Raw genomic sequence first — 25,252 nt, 5'->3', positions numbered from 1 at the left:
AAATGTCAACCATGCAGAACCAGCATCTCTGTACAGTGCGGAATGGAAAGATTTCCATCTTCCGCACTGTAGTGTGATCTAGGAGTTGGTATATTTAAGTTCTGGGGGTGCAGGGGTGCGTAGCCCCCCTGCTAGCAGTGTGAAGTAAGTGTTTTTTTTTTTATTACAAGATCAACATTTCGAATGTCCATCATATGGTCTCGGTCATATGGTCTTCGACATTCTGAAATGTCAACCAGACCATGTGAAGTAGATCCATGATAACATACCTTCTGATTTATAAAAAGATCTTTTTGAAAAAAAAGAGTACTTAAAGGTGCATAATCACCATCTCTTTTTTTTCTAAATCTTCCTGAATAATAAGGTCCAAAATATCAGCCTTGTACCATTTTTCTAAAAATTTATTTTTAATTTTAAAAAATTCATCAAACATTAAATTGTCTCCAGTAGTGAGCCTGGAAGATCTAAGAAATTTATTTTTTGGTATATTATTTTTAATGGGATGCAGATGGCTACTATCCTAAGAGAAACTTATTAAGCAACTATGTCCTTTCTATATAGGGAACTATACAAAGAATGTGTTTGAATATTAATTCAAACACAAATATCTAAAAATTCAACTCTCAAACTACATCTGCACTTCACAAATTTAAAAAAAAGCAGGGGTAGAATGTATTTCTTCCAGAAACAATGGCAGAAAGATGCTCATTGCCTGATGTACCACATGGTGAGCAATCGGGGGAGAGAGGGAGAAAAGCCTCACAGGAATCAACAGAACCATTAACTACAAAAAAAAAAAAATTAAATCTAAAATAGTATTTAACATATTTATAAATCTTTCAAATGACAAAGTATTTCATAGTCCTACCATCCTAGACCAAGGTTGGCAAAAGAATGAGCAACCGCCATCCCCATAGCAATACCTTGTAACTGTTGATAGTAAACCTTGTTAAAAAATATATATATATATATTTAAAGTAACATCCAGACTTTAAAACACTGCATTGATTGTAATATTGTACCAATCAGTATAATGAGTTAGAAATGACCTAAAAAACAGAGTCCTTGAAGAATACGGATATATGTAAATAGAAACTGCATATCAACTGTAACGAGAGTACAAGATGCATCATCAATAAAAAATGATCATAGTTTACACACATAGGAATGTAAATTCTATACTAATGGATTAATCAAAGAGTCTATATAAATAATGTTTCAGTAACTGACCTAACAGCTGATACTATGGGTCTTAAGGGGGGGGGGGGGTTACCATATTTTTGTGAACCTTAGGGATACCAAACAAAACGGCAATCTTAGGTTCCCTAACCACTAATAATTCATAACTTTCCAAATCAATATAACCTTGCTCAAGTATTTTAATTGTATTGGTATATTGAAATTGTTTATATATATATATATATATATATATATATATATATATATATTTATATTTAGGTCTAGGACACATGCTCGACTAGCATATGTCCGAATCACAAAACATTGAACACACATACACGAAAGCGCTTAACATCTAAAAGCGCTTTCGTGTATGTGTAGTTCAAAAAAAATCTAGATTTCTGCAGGGGGGCTTTGCCCCCCTGCACCCCCCCACCCCCTACTTTATTATCACTCCAAGATTGCACTACAGTGGGGAAAAGGGAATTTTCCCTTACCCGCACTGTAGTCCGATCTACGAAACGGGTACACATACATGGAAGCGCATGTCGATGTTAAGTGCTTTCGTGTATGTGTGTTCGATGTTTTGTGATTCGGACATATGCTAGTCGAGCATGTGTCCGGATCCCATATATAGATATAGATATAGATAGAGATATAGAGATATAGAGATATAGAGATATAGAGATATATATATATATATATATATATATATATATTTATATTCATTTTATATATATATATATATATATATGTGTGTGTGTGTGTGTGTGTGTGTGTAAGACGGTCATTTTTTTGTATTCAACTTCATTAGCTAACATTGTTTCTATAGCTAAAATATAATCTTTGGTATACATAACCATACCTCCTCCTTTATTAGCCTTCATAAAAAGTAAATCAAACTTACCAACAAGTTCACACAGCACCTTGCTTTCTTCAGTATTAATATTAAAGAACTTTAGAACAGGTGGTCATTTCAGACCCCGACACAATTTGCTCTTCACAAATATTTGCAAAAAACAATAACATAGTTATAAGAGGGGGGTTATAGGTAGAAAGTTTAAACATACTATTCTTTAGTTTACCATTGTACAGCAAAAAAGAAATACTCATTTTTCTAACATACAATTTAAAGTCTCTCAAAACACAAGTCAAATTGGCTCCCCTAGCAAGATTAAAGTTAAAACCTCAACACAAAATGCTAAGTTGAGCTTCTGTAAAACCTTCGTTCAGTCAAATTCAAAATACAACGGTTTAAAATGGTTTGAGAGTTTAATATTTCAATTATCTCATTTGCGTCCTCTCACTCTTACCTTGCAATTACACTTGGGACCAGTTCATAGGTAAGTAGTAGGCTTTCTGCCCGAGAGCATCTATAAGCCTATCCAGAATGTGTTGGCTTTCGCCGCCCCCTTAGATTAGTTCCCTGTGCCTCTGTCCAGCAGAGCCATTAGTTCCCTGTGCCTCTGTCCAGCAGAGCCATTGCAGTGATTCCCCGAGGTATATTTTCTGTTTCCCATCTACTCGTCAAGGTTTCTCTTGAAGAGTGTTAGTGAGGGGCTCTGCCTAATGTAGATTGGAATCCTGTTCCAAAGCATGGGGAGTCTCTGGGACCACGTCCTACTTATCGTTGTGGTGAGGTTTAGATCCCTAGAGTGTGTGGCTCTTGGAGATTTTTTTTTTTTTTTTAAAGTGTGGCATGTCCATCAGTTCTGGGTTGGACATGGCCTTGTATGTCAGGCAGTGATCACCTCTGAGTAAGCAGTATGCAACAGAGTACAGCTGGAGTTTCTTCAGTCGGGATGCATAGGGCATCTGTATGAGGCCAGTAATCCTCTTGGTGAGGTACTTCTGTGGTCCCTCCAGCCATTGCAGGTGTCTTGTAAGGTACATCCCAAATGGAGTGTTGTACTCTATGATGGGTCTGATGAGTGATGAGTAGAGGGGCACAACAACCTCTTTTGTTCTAGATGCGAAGCCTTTTGTGATTAGGTGGGCCACATAGAAGGATTTTCTAACCACCTTGGCAGTATGATTATCAAAGGAGAGATTACTATCTACTTGGGTCCCCAGATCCCTTATTACATTTTCTGTATTTAGGGGACTATCACGTACGTGGTAGTTGGCAGGTACTTTGTTTTTTCCTAAGGGGATGACTATGCACTTTTTGGCATTTGGCTTGAGGCCAAAATTTTGACACCAGGTATCCATCTCAGTGAGACACTTATAGAGGATGTCTGTATCAAACGGAGTCTCAATTATGGCCCCCAGTTTGCAGTCGTCTGCGAACTTGGTCAGCCATAGTCCTCCTGTGCTTGCCTGTACCACTGAGAAATATATACCAAACAGGAGGGGTCCCAAGACTGAGCCCTGGGGGACGCCACTTGTAACCGGTTTAGAGTCGGACCTAGAGCCTGCAACAGTCACCGTGTGGGTTCTATCCATAAGCTAACTGGCAACCCATCTCGTGACGTAGGGGTTTATTTTCAGGCTGGTGAGCTTGTCTATAATACCAGAATGGGGAATGGTGTTGAAAGTCTTTGCGAGGTCTAGGTAGGCTGTGTGGACCTCTTTTCCTTCGTCTAAAGGCTTTGTACCTGTCTCAAAGAAGTCCACCACATTTAGGAGGCATGATCTGCCCTTAAAGCCAAACTGGGTAGGGTCCAATGTTTGGAGGTTCCCAATGTCTCTGTTAATGAGTTCCATGATAATGCGCTCCATAGCCTTGCAGACCAGGCTAGTCAGGCTTATAGGGCGATAGTTCCTGGGGTCCATTGTGGCTCCACCTTTGTGGAGCAGAATAACTGTTGCTGTGCACCACTCTATGGGTACGTAGCCTGTAGAGAGGCTGAGTTTGAACAGTGTGTTTAGGTGAGGGGTTAAGTTCATTTTGGAGCTCGTGTAAGACACAGCCTGGGACACTGTCCGGTCCCACTGAAGCTGTATTTTTGGCTTTGGATAGGGCTGTTTTAACCTGTTTGTCAGTGATTGCCGGGGCTCTACATTGTTCTGGTATGGTTATGGGCCCTTTAAGGGGTGACAGGGGGCTAGAGTTTGCACGAAACCTGTCTGCCAGAATGTTGGCAATATCAGCCGGTTCAGTGTATTTTGTGCCTTTCTGCACTAACTCAGAGCAGATCCTAGAGTTTCCACTTTACATAGCTAAAGAACACTTGTTGGTTATCTTTGGAGTCCTTGGCAATTTTTCTTTCGAAGCTAGTCTTGGATGATTTTTATGAGGGATCGTAGTTTCTTGCTAATACTGATCAGGGAGGTCTTTCCTTCTTGGGATTTTACTCTTTTCTGTACTAGTTTCCTCCTTCTATTGGATAGTTTGTTTATGGCAGGGGTCCACCAGACTGGTTTGCTTTTCTTGGAGGAGTGAGTCTTGGTTTTGCTTGGGATAGCACAATCCATGCATTCTTGTAGGTGCTCAGAGTGACTTTGTAAGGGATTCAGCAGCTTGGACAGCGCTGTCCTTCAGCATGGGGGCTGTAAACCTTTCCACCTCGGTCTTAAGTAACGTGAAGTTTGCTTTTGAAAAGTTTTTCATGGTGGTTTCCTTGATTGGGGGTGGGAACGGAATGTGGATATCCAGAGAGATTAGTCTACGGTCTGATCTAACCAGCAAAGGCTTGAGCTCCCTTTTTTGGGATACAACATTAATTAGCTATAGCAATAAACTATGTACCCACACATGAATTGATTCAGCAATACCCACATTTACGGGGTTCATGATAAAATATAGTATGGATTAAAGAGGATGCTGTTATGGTAGCTAAGGATATGTGGTAAGACGCTAAACAAAAGACAATACAAAAACTAAAACTGGAAGCCCTTGCCTATGGACAAGCTAGTAAGATACAAGCAGTAAAAATGTTTCAGTTCCTTTAATTTTATATACAGGTCAGGCATATTTTTAAAAACCAGAGGTGAAGTTAATAATAATAATTAATAAAGACATGAAGGATTCTATTGGACAGGAGAAGAGGGCAAGAGTCAAGTGGGATAAGATGATCGTCCCAATAGAACAAGGTTTAGGATTACTTGATTTGAAGGGGTATTTTCCTGCTACACGGTTGAGAGTCATACATAAAATAAGCATAAAAATATAATTCAAAGTGGAAAGGGGTGATGCTGAAGTATGGTGAAATTCAAGAAAGAAAATAATGGGATTTTGGATGCACATCCTTAAGAATAGCAACAGTTATTTAGAATAGTATATTCACAAAGTAGCAGAAAGTATACTACAAAATATAGCATTTTTGCCTGGAAGTGTTCGCATAGATACTTTTGCACCCCAAGCAGACTCCAAATAATTTTTTCTCGGATGGCAAGTGTTAGAGGTACCTGGCAACATACGTTCTCGGAGTGTAATAAGTTGACAGACTAAATATTCCCTAGGGAGTACTCTGTTATGAATACTGGGGGAGCAATAGTGTAACTAAGGAAATTATTTTTTAAACTGGGATACAGATCTAAATTACCTAGACAGTGAAAGGCCTTAAGTTTACTTCTGGTGCTACTAAAAAGCAGTCACTAGAAAATGGAAATCAAAATGTAAACCAATTTACACTTGATGTAGTGTAACACAAATAAAAGAACATGAAGTGGGATATTCAGAAATGAGTAGGAGTAAATTACATAAGAAAAAATGGAAATTGTGTGAACAATGCACGCAGAAAAATGTTTTGGAGAAGGAATTATGTTTATGAGTCGGCAGAAATAAAAGAAGTTATGCACTCACCATAACGTTCCATGTGTGTTGTTCATCTCGCCTTCATTCTTAACTGGTTAGTTATGGAACCGATCCTCGGTACGACTCAGCTGTATACAAAAGCTCAAGGTCTTCCTCTGGCTCGTGACTGTATCCCTACACCATCATGCCCCAGGAGAGTTCCTCAGATCTTGCTTGCTGATAATAGTTTACAAATGGACTATTTGACTTTATATTCAATAAAGATTGTCAGAGAACATTACCTGCCAAATGTGATTGCTTGGTCCTCTAGAAACCAAATGGCTGGGAAAGGAGGATGCGATGAAAGAATGAAGGCGAGATGAACACCACACATGGAACTTTATGATGACTACATAACTTTTTATGTGATGTTGGTCTATTTCACCTTCATTCTTTACTGGTTGGGACAGAGTCCTTAGCACCATATTTCTCGGGTGGTTCATGGGAGAATATTCTTCAGAACAGTGGACCCAAAGCAGGCGCTATGCTCCTGGAGGCCATCTCCACTTTGTAATTAGTGATAAAGGTATGAGGCCTTGCCCATGTTGCAGCAGCACAAACGGTTATCAATTGGTAATCTAGTGTGAAAAGCAGAAGCTGCTGCTATGGCTCTTGCAGAATGACAGGCAATACAGTCAGAAAGCCATTTTGAAAGTGTGACCTTAGATACATGAGCACCTTTCTTAGCCGCTGAAAATGAAACAAGTAATTGGTCAGATTTTCTGAAATCCTTTGTCCTGTGTAAGAAGAAACATAATTGCCTGTGTATATCCAGTTGGTGTAGCCCATATTCTGCCTTGTTGCCATAGTTGGGGGGAAAAACACTGGTAGATCTATCGACCTGATTTAAGTTAGATTCTGAACATACTTTTGGTAAGAAGGATGGGTTTGTTCGAAGGGACACACTGTCTTTGTGGAAAAGTATGTAGGGGGGCTTTATTGATCATGCTTGTAGCTCTGAAACTCTTCTAGCAGAAGTGATGGCAATCAAAATAATTTTCCATGTCAAGAACTTTAGCTCACAAGATGATCCAGGTTCAAATGGGAGAAGAATCAAACAAGACAAAACAAAGTTTAGGTCCCAAGGGGGTACAGGGGTCTTAATGGAATAGTGCCCTTTAGGAAGACTTTGCATAGTCTGTGAAACATCAGATTTGTGGCTAAATCATTTACATGAAAATTGGATACCACTATCTGGGCTTGAATGATAGCTGCAGCTGCACCTTCATTAAATATCTTCATTAGAAATTCAAGAATGGAAGTTATAGGAGCAGAAAAAGTATCTATGTGATTACTTAATGCCCAGGAAGAAAATCTTTTCCATTTGCTCATGTAAAGTTTTCTCGTAGAGGCCTTATGAGAAGACATCAAGACATGCTTCACAGAAAGAACAAGTTCAGGGAGCCTGGCTATATTTGGAATTGGAACAGCCAAGCTGTCAGTTTGAGAGTCTGAAGAGAGGGGTGCAGCCTTCCCAACTTATGAATCAGAAACTTGTCGTCTCAGAACTAAAACTCTTTCTGTAGGAAGTTTTGCCATAATGTCTGTTGTGTCTAGAGCTGCCCCTATAAAAATGATATGCTGGGATTGCAACAAGGCAGATTTTTTCGTAATTTATCGTGATTCCTAGATGACAGCAGAGATGTAATGTGGTGTCTCCTACGTTTTGTAGTAGATGCTTGGTGATGGCAGTTAGGAGCTAGTCATCTAAATGGAGAAACACTCAGAATCCTAGACGCCTCAAGTGAGCTGTGACCACTGTCACACATTTGGTGAACACACTGGGGGCTGTAGTGTGCAGTAGCTCCTAGCTGAAGGTGCAGATGACTCCTGGATGGCCTGTCCATTTTTATGTGATAGTACACATCCTGGAGGTCTATTGAGCACATCCAATTGTCTTTTTCCAGAAAAGGAAATATTGACTGGAGTGTTACCATCCGGAACTTCGTTTTTCTTACTGATCTGTTTAATCTGCTAAGATTCAATACGGGGCTCCAGACCCGGTTCTCTTAGGAACTAAAAAAAGCCTTGAGTAAGTTCCGGATCCTATTTGGTCTGCGGGGACTGTCTGGAGGACTCTTTTTGTCTAGCAACTTTTGAATTTCTAGAGTTGCTTGTTCCCTTTGACTGGGTTCAACGTCCGAGATTTTTTTTATGTTTGGGATGGGGAAGGGAAGGGAAGGAAAAGGGTATAGATTAGCCTCTGGATACAATGCTTTGTACCCACTTGTCTTTTCTTATGTCTAGCCAGGCTTGTGGGTACAAAGATAAGCGACCCACGACTGCCTTCAGAGATGGACAAATGGGCCTCCCTTCAGGAGCACTGAAAGGACCCACCTCTGAATTAATCTCAGTCACCCTGATTTTGCAGACCTTTGCATCCTGAAAAACTCTCTGGGATTTTCGGAACCACATCTTTCCTCCCTTTTAACTTTTTAGGTAAGGTCCAGAAGGTAGAGAAAAATGGACTCCTATGGCAGAGAGTTTTTCCTTCTTATTCGCACCCGGTGAGTGTGTCTAACTTTCAGTCCAAAGAGTAACAAATCAAAGGGGGCATAAACAAAGGTAGATATAAATAGGTAGGCATAAATCTATCAGAAACAACAAGAATTTAACTCCACTGACTTTCAGAATGAACTCAAAGCATGCAACTGGGCCATCCTAAAAGATCTTCCACTGGATGATGCTGTAGCCTATTTTAATTCTAAATTACCATGCTCCTATCCGCATCTGTAGAGCCAAAACTAAGACTGCCCCCTGGCTCTCTAAAGTAACCAAAACCATAGCAAGAAACAAAGCATGGGACAAATGGCACACCTCAAAAGACCCACTCGACCATATTAAATTCCAGCAGCTATGACATATTTATCCTATTTAAGGGGAGTCATTCACAGGCTGATGATTTTCTAACTTTTTTGAATAACTCCACTGAATTTTTGAAATTTACTTTTGTTTAGTAACAAATCTATTTCTTATCTAGATGCTGATTTAATTATTGACATAGCAATGGTTATAAAGCAAAGATTTTCAGGAAAGTCACTTACTCTAATTCCTTTTTACATTTCACAAGTGCTCACCCTTGCCAACAAAAAATATCTATAGTGAAGGGACAGCTTGTTCGAGCAGCTAGGATGGTATCCACACGGGAAGATTTTTGTAGTTGAATGTGACAATTTGGTGAACATGTTCCAAAACGTGGATACCCAAATCCCTTTACTGGATGAATTAAGATCTGAAGTAGTTTCCAAATGTTTAGTGGCATGCTTAGGGCCATCTTACATGATCCCTCTGGTGTGGAACTATCATGTTTTAAGAGAAAAGCATCCAATACACCAGTACATTTTCCTTTCACAAACATGTCTTTATTACTACATATAGTAGTGACACGTTGGCTATTAAGAAGATTATAGTGACAAATTAGGGGCTCCTCACGTCCAACGAAGCTTTTTATGGCATAGACTATTTTTTGCAAAAATTTGTTTTCAAGAAAGGTTCCAATTTAAAGAACCTTTTGGAATTTCACTGCAGTAGTTACACCAGAAATCGAGGTATGTTTAAATGTGAATCCTGCCCCCAATCTAGACACATTGATGTGGGCAGCGATTTTTTAATAAGGGGTGTCAAGTATGAAAAACTAAGGGTAGATTTAACTGCAACTCTTCTAGTGTTGTCTATTTAGGCAAGTGTAAAATATGCCCGGGGTTCTATCTCAGGAAAACTGATAGAAAATTGAAAGAGAGATTATATGAACATTTATATAGTATGAAGAAGGGAAAATCATGCAATGCATTGGTCAACCATGTTAACCAAAATCCAGGTCACTCTTTTGGTTTTAGGGTTATAGACCAAGTTCCGAAGGATATCAGAAGACGACCGTTTTCCCTGAAACTTGAACTATGTGAACTTTTATGGCACTTGAGACACCAAGCTCATAGTTTACCAGGTCTAAATGACACTTGCTCTCTCTGACCAGTGTTTTAAAACTCAAGAGTTTAATAAGGTGACATTCTTTGAAATTACTTTAAGAGTCATCGTTTTAGCTGGTTTATCCTTTGCTGACTTACGGAATATTTTTTAACGATGTGAAATGAAAACAATCATTTTTAAATGTGACTAACTGATATAGCAACTGTTTCTAACATTTTGTAACTTAGTTGTAGTTCATGTGACTTTTTTATCTTAAATTGTTGGTTTCGAAAGATATTTAAAAGGTAATGAACTTCTGGTAATTTTATCCAAGTCTGATACTTGATCAGACGAAAGCGCTTACTTTACATGTTTTTATTTTATTAAATCGCCATTTTGTCTCTGTTTTTGCCAGTTTGGTTTGTTTTATTTAGGAGCAGAGCTCACCAGCACTGAAGCCATGAGAGGCAAGTTCAGATCAGACAACTGTCCGATCAGACTCTTCACTGGACCCAAACAGAGAGTGTCGGCTCCTATACTCCTCAAATTCTGATGGAACCGAGGCAGTCAGAGAGGTAGTTGGGCCCAAAGATCCTGGTGCAGGTCTCGGTACAGACGGTTACACTACAATTGGATTCAAGCATTCTGGCTCCAAAGTCCCAGAACGGTTTTGAGGAGGAATCTATGAAGGGGATGTATTCCTTCTTGGCTTTGTGTCCCTCTTGGTGGGAGTCGACATTAGCTTGGCCAGCGTCGGTGTCCATAAAACTTTTCTCACGACATGATACACATCGTCAGAGGCTCCTGGATGATCGAGAGGAGGGAGTAGGAGATCTCACTGGTTGAAGCAATGGAGATCTAAGAGATGGGGAGACAGATTCCAGAACTGGGGACCGGCTTCGAATTTCCAACTCCATTGGCCCCAAAACCACAGCAGGAGCCGAGGAGGAAGGTTTTTTGGGCCTGAAAGCCTTCAGGTCCAAGGACGTATCTTTTGCAAAATTTTTTTTGTCCGCTCCGAATGAGCAATAGAGCTACATGATCTTTTCCCCCAACTTCTCTGACCTGGGAGATGAGGATTTCGGAGTTTTTGACTAACTCTGAACTTCTTGCATAGTCTCTGCGAAGGGGGGTCTTTTAAAGCCCGCTTAAAATTAACTTATTCTTTCTCTCAAGTAAAACCCTGGAACTGAAAGCATGGCAAAAGGCACATGATTCCTGAAGGTGGACTGCACCTAGACAATTTACACAACTTGTATGGCCATCAGTCAACGACATTTTTTGGTTACATTTGTCACATTTCTTAAACCCAGAGGGTTTTTATTCTTTTGGATCCTTGGACATTATGTATAGCATATCAACAAATTCCAGCAACACAATTTTTCACTATGAAAACAAAGGGGGGCAGTTCTCTAAGTTAAAAAACCTGCCCTAATTTGGAGAAAAAATATAATGGGGAAAAGGGAGGGTCCTCTAAGTTAAACGGGCCAACGGTAGCCCTCTAACTTAAACAAGCTTACCAGGGGAATGATAAAGAAAGTTAAACTTATTTCCAAGCTCTCTAAATTAAACTAGCTTGGATAATTATTTGTAAAAAATAGCCACGATAGGAAGGTCGAAAAAAAAGGTCTAGAGGAAGAAATGAAGGCCAAAGGCAACAGCCAACAATTAAGCAAAATCTCTAATAAAGGTGAAACTAACCTAACAGTCTAAAAGGTGTTTAAACAGTTATAAGAACAATTTTACCAATTAGTAAAAAAAAAAAAAAAGTTCCACTTAGCCAGAGCCTGAATGGAAGCACCCGATCTTTTTTAGCAACAAATGAGATCTGAGGAACTCTCCTAGGGCATGATGGGATAGGGATACAGCCACAAGCCAGTGGAAGACCTTGAACTTCTTTATATGGCCGAGTCGGAACAGAGGATGGGTTCCAAACTCAACCAGTAAAGAATGAAGGCGAGATAGAACAGCATCACATTAAACAATTTATGTAATGTCATTTTCATTATATGATAAATATATGTTATGTAGAACATTTGTACATGTGAACTTATTTATATGGTTCGATTACTCTTTTTTCTAAGTTTGCCTATGTCACAAGTGTTTCAAAAAAGATTTTATTCATCATTAAGTTAATTCTCCTAGTGCAAGAAAAGCCTACCCAGCAACAGGCCAAAGCGAGTAAGGCTGCAGCAAGAGGAGATGAGGGAAAGAAAAAAATGGGGGCATACAATGGAATGCTGGTACAACATTAAGGTCAAACGACCAACTACAAAGTGAAATAAAAAAGGCAAACAATTTTTTTTTTAATTCTGTGACCATAACCACTTGTTCTAAATTCACCACAGATTACTCATGAACTTTATTAAACGGGAATGGCCTAATAATTAGAAGAAACGTTCAAGTTACAGTATTTATAAGCAAATATTTCAAGTACAAGTTACTCTAAATTTAGATTTTGTTTCTTTCAATTAAATAAAAAACTTACTAAACAATTAAAATCAGAGTCACAGGACAAGCAAAATAGAAATATCTTATTTTCCTACCTCAGAATTCTTTCTTGGGCATCTACTTCTGCTTCCAAGCTAAGTATGTGTTCCTCCAATTCTGTAACAGTAACTTTTTGTGTAGAAAGAGCAGGGTCATCATGGTGATGGAGCTAAAAAAAAAATCATTTTTCTTTTAATGTGAAACTTATAAAAATACTTTTCATGAAGTTTTGTCATAATTAAATGTAAAACAGAAAAGTATTTAATTGCTGAAATGACAACAGAGCATAAAGACTGACATTTATCACTGAATATTGTTGTCTGAAAAAGTATTGTTATGACAGGGACTGGCCATGACAAGCAGATTTAAGAAGGCACAAACACTAAGATTCCTGCTGCTGGGTGAATATTAAAGGAGAACCACCCCTAAAAAGTGGAAAAAGAAAAACATGTTTACTTCATTATGTGGGTGGCACAGTGGAAAAGTGTTGTCACCTTACAGCAAGGTCTTCCCTGGTTCAATTCTCATCTGGGATGCCTTCTGTGTTGAGCCTGCATATCCTCCCTATGCTCACGTGCGTTTCCACCCACATCCCAAAGACATGCAGTAGGTGGACTGGACATTCTAAACTGGCCATTGGTGCGAGTCTGAGTGCATGGTATGGAAATGGCAAGGCTAGCTACCCGGTGGTGTGAAACTTGGCTCTAGATGATTGTCACTTCTAAAGAGACACCCTGATCATGTGTACAAAAATGGGAAAAAGGGGTTGCGGCTGAACGTTTATTTTATTATCTATTGATGTTTCCTACATTTTAACACCACCTTGGGGCTATATATAAATGTATAATATAGTAGCATCTTGATATGGTTTTGTTTTTTAGTCTACCTCTTGGTATGACACAATGCACGGCACAGCTGTACATGCATCACACAGGTGGCTTAGATGCAGAGCTGCTGTCCGTTCACTTTGCATATGGCTTCAGAAGTTTCCGACCTTCTTTCACTCAGTCAGGATTAATTACCATTTGTTGTGGTTCAATGACCATCTGTTTTTGTCTTTTGGGTCATCTCATACAAATGGCTTTCTAAGTGTATTTCACCATTTTTGATTTCCAAAGTGGCTGCTTTTATTCTTTTATTATACCTGAATTGTAGCCCTTCAACACACCTCCCCTCTCCCTTCACACTTCTTTCTAGCCATCAAAGTACTAAAGGTAATCTGAGCTGCATGCTGCTGTGATTGACAGCTCACAGCAGATAAAATTCATGTGGTGTTTCATCGTTTACTAATACAGATCTGAGAGGGGTGGTTAATGGTGTTGCACCAGAGCCAAAAAAAATGAAGCTACATATTTTTGTCCTTAAATTTTAATCCATATTCCCTACTAGACTGTGACCCATTGTTTGGCAAACTTCTGAACTTCTCTGTTCAAGAATTTTTGAGAAAGTCAAAATAATGGTGCAAAAAGCACATAAATTAGAAACATTTTTTTTTAAATTACTACTGTGATTAGCTTAAAAATAGCAGATTTTGCATCAACATACATTTTCTGAACAAAATCTACAAAACTGCAATTTGCCTTCTTGTGTCCTGAAAGAGTGCTCTTCAAGCTATCTGGAGATATACAGAGCTGAGTATATTTTTCCGGCACTTCAGGGTTGTGTACTGGTAATTGTTGTTTGACTAATTTTATATCATTGCTGGCTGACTTCAGAGTTGTGCACTGTTATTTTTGCTTCACTGTATAGTTTTACAGATCTCTGCTGAAGGTGTTGGTTTTCCCCTACCCACCCTTCCCTATTCCTGTGTTGTTTAAATTTGGATGTTTTTGCTGTAGATTTGATCTGGGACACTCCCCCAAGTCCCATCTCTTTACCTCATTCTACCTAATAGACTCTTTCTGCATTGTTTTTAGTCATTTTTAATTTAATTGCAATTTTTAAACTGTTTGGTCTAACATTGCTACATACTCAAGTGTGCTAGCTTGCACTGCATTTGAATTGTTTTGACTGCTGTTTTAGCTACTTTTCTGTATATAAAAAAAAATACCTTTCCTGTAACTAGTGTAGTCCAGATTCAGATTTGCTGTATCCAGGACTGTATGTAAGCTTCTGAGCCCCCAAGCCTTTCTGCGTTGGAGGGAAGCCTTCTAGCTTATCAGTGGGAGTGGTAAGCACTAGGTAACCTATCTACCACATAAGGAGTGGTTCTGGCCCAGAAATTGTAATGGCCGTTTGGGCACTTTTTCCATCTCTCTCAACTTTCTGATTTAAAAGCCCACATTTGCACTTGTTTCCCCCCTTTCCTTTAACTACTTTAGTCCAGATACAGATTCTTACTTTTAGCACTTGAATTTGCTTATTTGTGATCAGCACTTGTTCAGAACTTGTAAGCACTAAATAACCTACTGATTACTACAGCACTCAACCTTCCTCATTACCTAGAGGAACACAGTTTTGGTACTTTCCTCACTTGCTTAGAGAAAAACAGCTCTTGTACTCACTTTCCTCACTTATCTAGAGGAAAATTTTATTCAGGCATGTCCAAGGGTCAGCTCCCAGTGTTCTCTCCTGTCTATCTGATGAATCTGGGCATCTTGGGGCAATGTAGAAATTGCCTCATGTACACAGACAACCCTCTCCTCCTACCACCCAACACTACAACCTGTGAGAAATGTACTTATCTAGCCAAACTGGAGGTAAAGCTCTTTCCAATCAAGACAGAACTTGACAGTCAAGAGGAGAAGGTAAACACTTGCATCACACCCCACTCACGACAGTCTCACTAAATCTACACCACCAAAATCCACACACAGAAACACAAAAACATTCGCGGAGGCTCTCAATAATAATCTGCTCAAGCAAGAGAGACCTCCAAAGCAGAAACGCAAGCAACCTCCACCCCCCAACACAACCCAAATGACACAAAGTCCGCAGACTCAGTGTGCCACTCAACTACAGCCAATAAGGCAAAAAAACATACCCAACACACTACTCATAGGCGACTCTACAGTCAGGCACACTGATGTCCCACTCACCAGGCTAAACAAGGAGAAGGTTACCGTCAGATGCCTGTCGGGTGCCAGGATCCGCCACATAACCCACGCACTCAGGTCACTCCACAAGTACAAATATGACTCTGTCATTGTCCATGTTGCTGTGACCGACCTGAGACATACCTCCCTGGACTAAATGAAGAGAGACATGGAAAAGCTCTCCGATCTTGTAGCCAAGGCAGGTATGACCCTAGCCCTGAGTAGCATTCTGCCATCACCCAGAATGATGCCACAATACAAGGACAAAATGATTGACTTCAACAATTGCCTAAGCTTCTGGTGCCATTCTAAAGGGATCCAGTATTTGTCTGCCTGGGATGACATGGTCGACAGACCATGATGCTTTGCCAGAGACGGCCTGCATCTGTCACCCCTGGGATTCTGGATACTGGCTAAAGTTCTTGCCGCCCCTATAGTGCCTTTTTTAGGCAAGGTTCAAATGACAAATTCACCACCGTAAGAGGAACAGGCAAGCAAAAACTGAGGGTGATGCTACTCAATGCTAGAAGTCTAAATCTCAAAATGCACTCACTCAAGGCACTCCTTAAAATGGAGAATATCGATATCTGTGCTGGCTCCAGAGAGCACCCCTGCACTACCAGGCTACAACTCATACCACACTTTTCGGCCATGTAACCTGGACAGGAACACCAAAGGCGGAGGTGTGTCCATATTCATTAAGGATATCAACACCTTCAGGCTAGTTGCTCAGCATAATGCAGCCGAGGTTATCCAAGTGCAACTAAGTCTGGGCAAAACTGCAATCCAAATTGTAGCTTGCTACAGATCACCCACCATGCCCCAGGATTCCCACTCCTTTTTTTGATGTACTGGAAAATATTAGGGTTTAACCAAACACCCTAATAATGGGCGATTTCAACTACCCCACCATTAACTGGGAAAACTACTCATGTACCAAGTCCTTTGCTCAACGCTTTCTGGAATTCATAAACTCCAATGCCCTGGATCACCTTATCCACACCCCCACCAGGGGCAACAATATCCTATATCTAGTCATTACCAATATGAGTGACCGGTGTTCCACGCCTGAAGTCAACGCCTCATTGGTCCAATCCGACCATAAGCTAATTACCCTAGATATCCACATCCTGCCTCCACCCCCCCCCCCCCCCATTAAGGAAACCATGGCAAAAACTTTATCCAAAGCCAACTTCATGCTTCTTAAGACAGAAGTGGTGAACTTCATGACACCCATGCAGATGAACAATACAGTTACGACTACTGAATCCTACACAATTGCACTTTATAAGCACTTACATGAGTGCATGGATCGTGCTATCCCAAACAGAACCAAGACACTATCCTCCAAAAAAAGGAAGCCAATCTGGTGGTCCCCTGCCATAAACAAACTGTACAACAGAAGGAAGAAACTCTTGCAAAAGAGAGTAAAATCCCACGAGTTGAGGAGCTCCCTGGCCAGCCTCAGTAAGAAGCTGCGATCCCTGATAAAATCCTCCAAAGCTAGTTACGAAAACAAAATCGCCACTGATTCTAAAGACAACTACAAAGCATTCTATAGCTATGTCAAGAATATCAATAGAAACACTCAGATCTGCTCCGAGTTACAGCACAATGGCACTAAATATACAGACCCAACTGATATGGCAGATAGGTTCAGTGCTAACTTTACCCCCCTCTCACCCCCTAAAGAGCCCATCTCTATACCGGAAGAATGCAAAGTTCCTGTAATCATGGCTGCACAGGTAAAAACCACACTCTCCAAAGCCAAGAACACAGCATCCATGGGAACAGACAACATCCCAGGCTGGTTTCTACAGGAACTACAGAACGAACTGCCACCCCACCTAAGTACCATGTTCAGTCATAGCCTCACCTCAGGCTCTGTACCTGCTGAATGGCGCACAGCAACAGTTATCCCACTCCACAAGGGGGAGCCACCACGGACACCAGGAACTACCACCCCATTAGCCTGACGAACCTGGTCTGCAAGGCCATGGAACGTATCATCATGGAACTTATAAACAAAGACATTGGTAATCTCCAAACTCTGGATCCCACCCAGTTCGAGTTTGTAAAAGGCAGATTATGTCTCCTAAACCTGACAGACTTCTTTGAAGCAGTCACCAAAACCGTAGACAAGGGTAAGGTGGTTCACACAGCCTATCTGGATCTTGCCAAGGCTTTTGACACCATCCCCCAATCTGGAATTATAGATAAACTCACTAAACTAGGTATAAATCCCTGTCACAAGATGGGTTGCCAACTGGCTCACTGACAGAGCCCACACTGTGAAAGTAGCAGACTCCAAATTCGACTTCAGACCAGTGACAAGTGGAGTACCACAGGGTTCAGTCCTGGGTTCTCTCCTGTTTGGTATCTACTTCTCTGAAGTACAGGCTAACACAGAAGGTCTTTGGCTAAGTTCGCAGATGACTGCAAACTAGGAGCCATAATCAAAACGCCTAATGATGTGGACATCCTACAAAAGGGCCTCACTGAGACAGATGCCTGGTGTCAAAGCCATGGCCTCAAGCTCAATGCCAAAAAGTACATTATCATCCCCTTTGCTAAAAACTCTGTACCCATGAACTACAACATAGGCGGTAGAATACTTAACACCGAAAGTGTGATAAGAGACCTTGGGACACAGGTGGACAGTAGTCTCTCCTTTGATAATCACATCGCCACAGTAGTCAGGAAATCCTTCTACGTGGCACACCACATCACAAAAGGTTTCTCATCCAGAAAAAAAGTGGTCATTGTTCCCCTCTACTCATCACTCATTAGACCCGTTATAGAGTATAACGCCCCTTTTGGTATGTACCTCACAAGACCTCTACAACTGGAAAGGCCGCAGAAATACCTCACAAAGAGGATTACTGGCCTCAAACAGATGCCCTACGCAGACCATCTCAAAAAACTCCAGCTTTACTCTGTCGCATATTGCCTACTCAGAGATGATCTCTGCCTAACATACAAAGCTATGTCAAACCCAGGGCTGTTGGACATGCTCCACTTAAAGAAATCCCAATCCCTCCGAGCTACACGCTCTGGGGACCTAAACTTTGTCACCACAAAAAACAGAACATGCCGGAGGGATAGATTCCTGTCCCAGAGACTTTCCCATACTCTGGGATAAACTACCTATCTATATCAAACAAAGCTCATTAGCACTCTTCAAGAAGAATCTTGATGAATGGATGGGAATCTGCTTGACAGTGGCACAGGAAAATAATTTTCTTGGGTGGCAAAAGCTAGGGTACCTTTTTGGCTGGGCTTGTATAGGCCCCAGGGCCGATAGCCTAGTACCTACCTATGAACATCGACTGGCTGTAATCCTCAGAAAGTTACCTGAAAAAAAGTTTCATGATGTAAGGACATTCTGAAAAGTCAAGAACATTTGAGAAACATGACCCTGGGCCATTAACCTGTTATTGTACTATAGTTTGTGCTTGTTCCCTTTAATTGGTCTCTTGTGACTGGAAGCCTTCTCCAAGTTATGACATCTGAGCAAATTTCTTATAACATTACGTCATTGTGAATGTACCAGCTCTGATTTTTTTCCTCATTGCCCGACTCCACATGCAGAGCCTAGTCACAGTGTTCTTTCTGCTTCTAGTCCCATCAGTGTTCTTAAAGTTATCCACATCCTGTGCCGCCTTCTTTAAAAATCCATCCCCATGTTAGTATTTATTGTGTACATCTAAATATGTTAGTTCTATTCCCTTTGCTTTTTAAGTCAGAGTCCAGTACAATATAAAATTTGTCTAATCACTGACCATTCCACTTGCATCTGATTTTTTGGTCAGTAAACCACAGCATTATCAAATACAGAAGGCACAATGAAGTCTGCCATCAGTATGTATAAGCTAATGGAGTGCATCATTATGGAATTTATTAACAGGCAGTCTACAGCCCTTGGATTCAATCCTGTTTGGACCTGTCAAAGGCAAATCCTGCCTCCAAAACATGTTGGACTTTGACACGTCACCAAGGCATTAGACTTGGGCAAATCAGTCCACACTGCCCATCTTAACTTTGCCAAGGCTTTTGGCACCATCCCACAATTTGGTATTACTGATAAGCTAATCCAACTAAATGTAAACCTCTACGTTACCTACCAGCTGGATAGTCGATTGGCTTACAGGCACAGCACAATCTATAAGTATTGGAGGTTTGTTTGTGTTTTTTGGCTTTTCCCGGTTAGGGGACGCCACAGCGGAACTCCGGTCCGCTAATGACTGGCAGTTGATTTTTACGTACCGGCTTGCCAGGCCTGACGCACAACCTTCAACGAAGGTACGCCCATTCACGCATGTCTCCACGCAGAAGACGCTCTAGCTGAGAATCGAACCGGACAGCATCTTACTGTGAGGCGACAACGCTACCGCAGCACTACCACCGCGGGTAATGGAGGTATGTCCTCATAAAACAGTTACCAATAGCATCCCTCATGGATCAGCCCTACAACCATACATTTTTAGTATTTACCTCTTTGATGTCAAGGTTGACATAAAGGGCCTATAGCTGACCAAATTTGCTGACGACTGCAAATTCAGACCTGTTAAACTCCCTAGCTAACCACTAGATTCTGCAGGAGGGTCTAACACTTAATGAGTAGTGGCTGGGCCACAGCCTTAAACTAAACTCCACACAGTACATCACCATTTCTTTTGGTAAACCAGGGCATTCATCCTCCCACCATATAGGTGTCACTAGGGACTTAGACACGTTCATTGACAATGAACTGTCCTTTGATCTCCACAATCCACTGTTGTTAGGAAATCTTTAAACACTCAGAGTAATCAGCAGGAGTGTCTTATAGATCCCACTCTTCCCTCCTTAAGGTCAATAATAAAAGTGTAATGCCCCGTTTGGAATGTATTTGTCATAGCATATGATACAGTTCAAGAGACTGCAGGGTTTCCTTACTAAGGCAATCCTTCTTGAGCTACACAGACTCATTACAGCCGAGTGATGTCTACACGCGTTTCTGCAGTTACCTCCTACTGCACCTCTAGGCATGAAATACTGCTTGCTCATATTTGCATTAATAATTCCAAAACCATGCAACATACAAGGTATCAGAATATTTTATCTTGAAGCATATATGATGGCAAATACAACTGTATTGATATATGACCTCTGTCAATAAGTATTAGTTAAAACTGTAAGGTGATAACTTCATTTTTTAAAGGCTGAAGCCACACCCACTGGGAGTTAAAAAGATGCACACTCAAAAGAACTCTACTGGAGGGAATGGGTTAAAGCGGTATCTCTTTTTTCGGTTTTCCATAAACGTCTGAGAGGGGACATCAGTCAGGCCTTCAGTGCCTCAAAGGATTTGGCTCTATATGATCTCCTGCACATCCACTAAACTAACACCACCTCAAACACTTGTTCAAGTCATCAAAACTTCCACAGACACACAAACAGGACTTGCTAGTAAGACAGATATCCAACACATTAACCCCACTTTTATGTAATAGACTTCCTCTGGATGTAAAGCATATCCAACACATTAACCCCACTTTTATGTAATAGACTTCCTCTGGATGTAAAGCAATGTAGCTCCCTGACCCTCTTTAAGCATATGAGGATTATAAAACAGATACGCAGCTGAGCCAGGTATGGAGATGAGGCACATAATGAAAGCTGATGGAGGTATACAGAAGTCCAAAAGTCATCAGAGACAGCAGGAGCACAGAAAAAAGTAGGAAATAGAAACAATGGATCAGGCTAATAAAAATACTGGCTGGCAAACAAAACGGCTGAGAGTGCAGCTGCAGGAGCAAAGAACAAGGCATCAAGGTCAGTCTACTTGCTTCTGGAAAGGAACTCAAAAGATGGTACAAAGAAACTCTCAGTTTTCAAGGCAAAGATAGAAAGATCAAGAAGATAGTCATCAGATACAATTCATAAGGGATGCCAGCAACAATTTGCTCACTAGCCATAAGACATCAAAGGGAGCTGGAAGGAGTACTTTCCAGCATTTTCTAAATGAAGACAACCCCACTGTACTGTCCCACACACAAACTTCAGTGAAAGAAAACAAGGAGCCCACCCTAGAAAAACTAAGACCACTAAGGAACATGAATTCAGGGAATGCAGCTAGCATTGTGCAGCAGATATGATCAAGAAGTTGGGTGAGTTAGGGGAGAAATGATTCCACAGGATACTCAATGGGCACTCATAATAGCATGAGGAGAAAGATGCGTCCCATATGACTGGAGAATAAGCATTACAGTGCCAGTGTACAAAAACAAAGGGGACATTCTCACTTGCAGGCAGTACAGACGTATCAAACTTTTGTCATACTGCATGAAAGTTTTGGGGAGAATGACTGATAAATGAATACACACAGTAGTAGAAAAGTAAGATGGGAGACTAGCAGTTCGGATTCAAATCGGGATGCAGCACAACTAAACCAATGGCTGCAGTAAAACAGCCGAGAAGAAACTGGAAATGTGAAAAGAACACAACTGGGCATTCCAAAACTTGGAGAAAGCATATGACAAAGTCTCTAGAAAACTGACTTGGGCAGTCCTTCAGTGGTTCAAAGTCCCAGAAACATTGGTAGAATTAGAGCAGGCTATGTACAGGTGAATACTCCCACCAGGCTAATTTACTCCATCAATAAGACACCCCTAAGAGTTTACCCAGTAGTCAGGGATCTTAGAACATATGTAGACAATAATCTGGCCTTTGACCAACATGTGGCCAAGGTGGTAAGAAAATCAGTCTGTGTCACCCAACTTATAAATAAGGGCATAGCATCCAGGTCCAAGAAAGTCACAGTGACACTTTATTTTGCCTTTACTAGACCCATTATTGAGTATAATGCCTCTTTTGGCACATACCTGACCAAACATATGCAAAAGTTGGAATGCCCACAAAAACAAGACAATCCAGGGTATAAGCATGTTGTACTACATGGATCGCCTTATATATATATATATATATATATATATATATATATATATATATATATATATATCTTTGGATAAGAGTAACATATTGCAATTGCAAGTATGCATGTATATAGTTTAACCGATTTAAAATATGTGGGGGGCTATGCCCCCCACACCCCCTACTATATATACCAACTCCAGGATCGCACTACAGTGGGGACAAGGCTATATGCCACTTTCGGTGATTGTGTTTTTTGATGAATTGAGCTTTCGGTGAAAAGTGCACACTAATTTAACTTTCGGTGAAATGTCCTACATCCATATATATCTACATATATCTTATATATATATATATATATATATATATATATATATATATATCTACATATATCTTATATATCTTATATATATATATATATATATATATATATATATATATGGGTCTAGGTTAGAAGATCGACAACTGATTTAACCGACAACGGATTAGCGGGCGCCAGATGATAGACACTCGGAAGACCGACGCTACGGATGAAAACTCCGATGCCAGGGATAGTGAGTTGGAAAGAAGGCTGTGTGAGTATGCGGTGGTGACGGACGTTAGGGTGCGACTAAGGTAAGTGTGGATAGTGACAGTCTGTGGGGATAGGGGTGGGTTAAGTGAGTTAGGGTTAGGTAAGTGTGGTACTGGTATTTTTTGGGTTAGGGGCGGGTTAAGTGAGTTAGGGTTAGGGCGCGGGTTAGCTGAGTGTGCGATAGTGACGGACCTTAGGGTAAGGGTTTGGGTTAGGGTTGGACATAGTTTTGTGTGTGAGGTTTAGTGTGGGTTTGTGAGGATTTTGGTGTGCTTGTGTTCTGTGTGTGGTTTTTGGATAAGGGGATGTGTTTTGTTAGTTGATTGTTGTTATTGTGGTGTGTGCAGTATGTGGGGTTTCGTGTTTGTGGACCGTCGGTTACTTGTTTGTCGGGCATGTGAGGTGTCGTGTTTATGGTTTGTCGATAATGTGGTGTCGAGGTTTTTGTTGTCGGTGAAAGTGGCTGTCGATCTTATGACCTAGAACCATATAGATATATATATATATATATATATATATATATATACACACACACACACACACACACACACACACACACACACACACACACACAACCACACATACATACACTCTTGTCCTCTACAGGCTGCTAAGAAGTGAGCTGTGCCTGGCATACAAGGCATCCTCAGAGCCAGCTCTGATGGATCTTTTGCACATCTGCAAAGTGGATAATATCTGAACCACTAGATCCAAGTATTTAAATTTTGCTTGTGACATAAATAAAACACGTTGAGGAGACAGATGTGCGTCTCAGAAGATCCCCATGCTCTGGAATACACTCCCCCATCTATGTGAAGCACAGTCCATCCTTAACCCTATTTAAGCGTAACCTTGACCAATGGATGGGAAACTGAAAATTCACCCCAGGTCTGACCCCCATGTCTCTGACTGTCAGAGGGAGACAGCAATACACAAACTAACATACCCCCATAACTCTAGAAACATCCTAACTAACATACTCCCTCCTAATAAACATCCATGACACATAGGGACACAACTGGGTAGGATTGCATGGCTAGGCTTCTAAAGGCCCTGGTGGCCATTAGCCTAATACTTAACTATGAAATTATGACCCAATAACACAAGTAATAACAGTTCTCGTTTATGACCAATGTCTGTATGAAAAGAGAAGAACTATTTAAAACATTTTGGTTGGAGGGAGGAGTGTATTGGGGGTGCTGTTATACAGTGCTTCAGTATAACAGCATCTGTTAAAAGTATTGTTGTCCATTTATTAACTCGTATAGTTATATACTTATGTTTTCTATAGCCCTATATAACAACATTCTGGCAGCTACTGCACAGGGTTAAGGCCATGAGCTGTAGTTCCTGTGGTACAGGGGGTTTGATTCACTCAACTCTCATTCACCTATTGTGTGACCCTGAGGAAGACAGTTAACCAGACATTGCTCCTGGGTCACCCTTGATAAGGGCTTGTACATCCAGTGGGCTTATCTGGTCAACAAACTTGTATTTTTTTCCGGGTTGAGAGTTGGCATAATAGAGTGTATACCTTACAGACACAAGGTAAATGATTTGAGTCTTACCTTTGGGATGGGAAATTTGGCTAGACTTAAAAAGGTCCACAAGGACAGATAGCCTAGTACTAACGTATGAACCTGTACGATGTAGAAACAGCTTTTTCACAGAATGAGATATCATCAACCACCTTATTCCCAATTTCCACATGTGGTCAGGGTGTCGTCAACTACTGCCATCTCTCTCTCTTCAGTGCCACTCTCTTACCATCTTCAACAGTCATGCCCGACTGCCTCAGGTCTCCTCTCAGACAGTCCATCCATCTGTTTGCTGGATGCCCTCATGTCCTCTTGCCTTCCTTGCGTCTTCCCCCAATATTCACCATATTCTCTTCTGCTTTTCTGCACATGTGCCCAACCACAGTAATCTGTTCTCTTTGACCTTTTCTGCAATTGTAGCTACTTTCGCTTCAGCTCTGATGTTCTCATTTGAGTTGTTCCACAGTGCGTTTCCTACCACCCATCTCAGGCACTTCAGCTCCATCACTTCTAGCTTCTTCAGTGCTACTCTCCTACCATCTTCAATAGTCATGCCTGACTGCCTCAGGTCTCTTCTCAGACAGTCCATCCATCTCTTTGCTGGATGCCCTCATTTCCTCTTGCCTTCTTTGCGTCTGCCCCATATATTCACCATATTGTCTTCTGCTTTTCTGCACATGTGCCCAACCACAGTAATCTGTTCTCTTTGACCTTTTCTGCAATTGTAGCTACTTTCACTTCAGCTCTGATGTTCTCATTTCTTGAGTTGCTCCACAATGCGTTTCCTACCACCCATCTCAGGCACTTCAGCTCTATCACTTCTAGCTTCCATGACTGCTCTGTTTTTACTGCTCAGTCTTCTGTACCATACAGTAGTACA

At 40.9% G+C, this 25,252-nt stretch overlaps 1 protein-coding gene across 1 annotated transcript in view; it reads right to left on the bottom strand.

Annotated features, from left to right (window-relative positions):
* The window catches only part of LOC122814220 (cytoskeletal protein Sojo-like), a 668,023-nt gene that overhangs the window by 310,579 nt on the left and 332,192 nt on the right, over positions 1-25,252 (bottom strand). Inside the window, exon 5 of the mRNA XM_044086820.1 lies at positions 12,370-12,482. Coding sequence (XP_043942755.1) covers positions 12,370-12,482 — 113 coding nt within the window. The remainder of the gene's footprint in view (positions 1-12,369; positions 12,483-25,252) is intronic.

This window comes from Protopterus annectens, chromosome 10.part0 (assembly GCF_019279795.1).
Source record: "Protopterus annectens isolate FY-2018-M chromosome 10.part0, PAN1.0, whole genome shotgun sequence".
Lineage (NCBI taxonomy): Eukaryota > Metazoa > Chordata > Ceratodontiformes > Protopteridae > Protopterus > Protopterus annectens.
The sequence above is the reverse complement of the archived record's forward strand: the minus strand, read 5'-3'. Positions and strand labels throughout refer to the sequence as shown.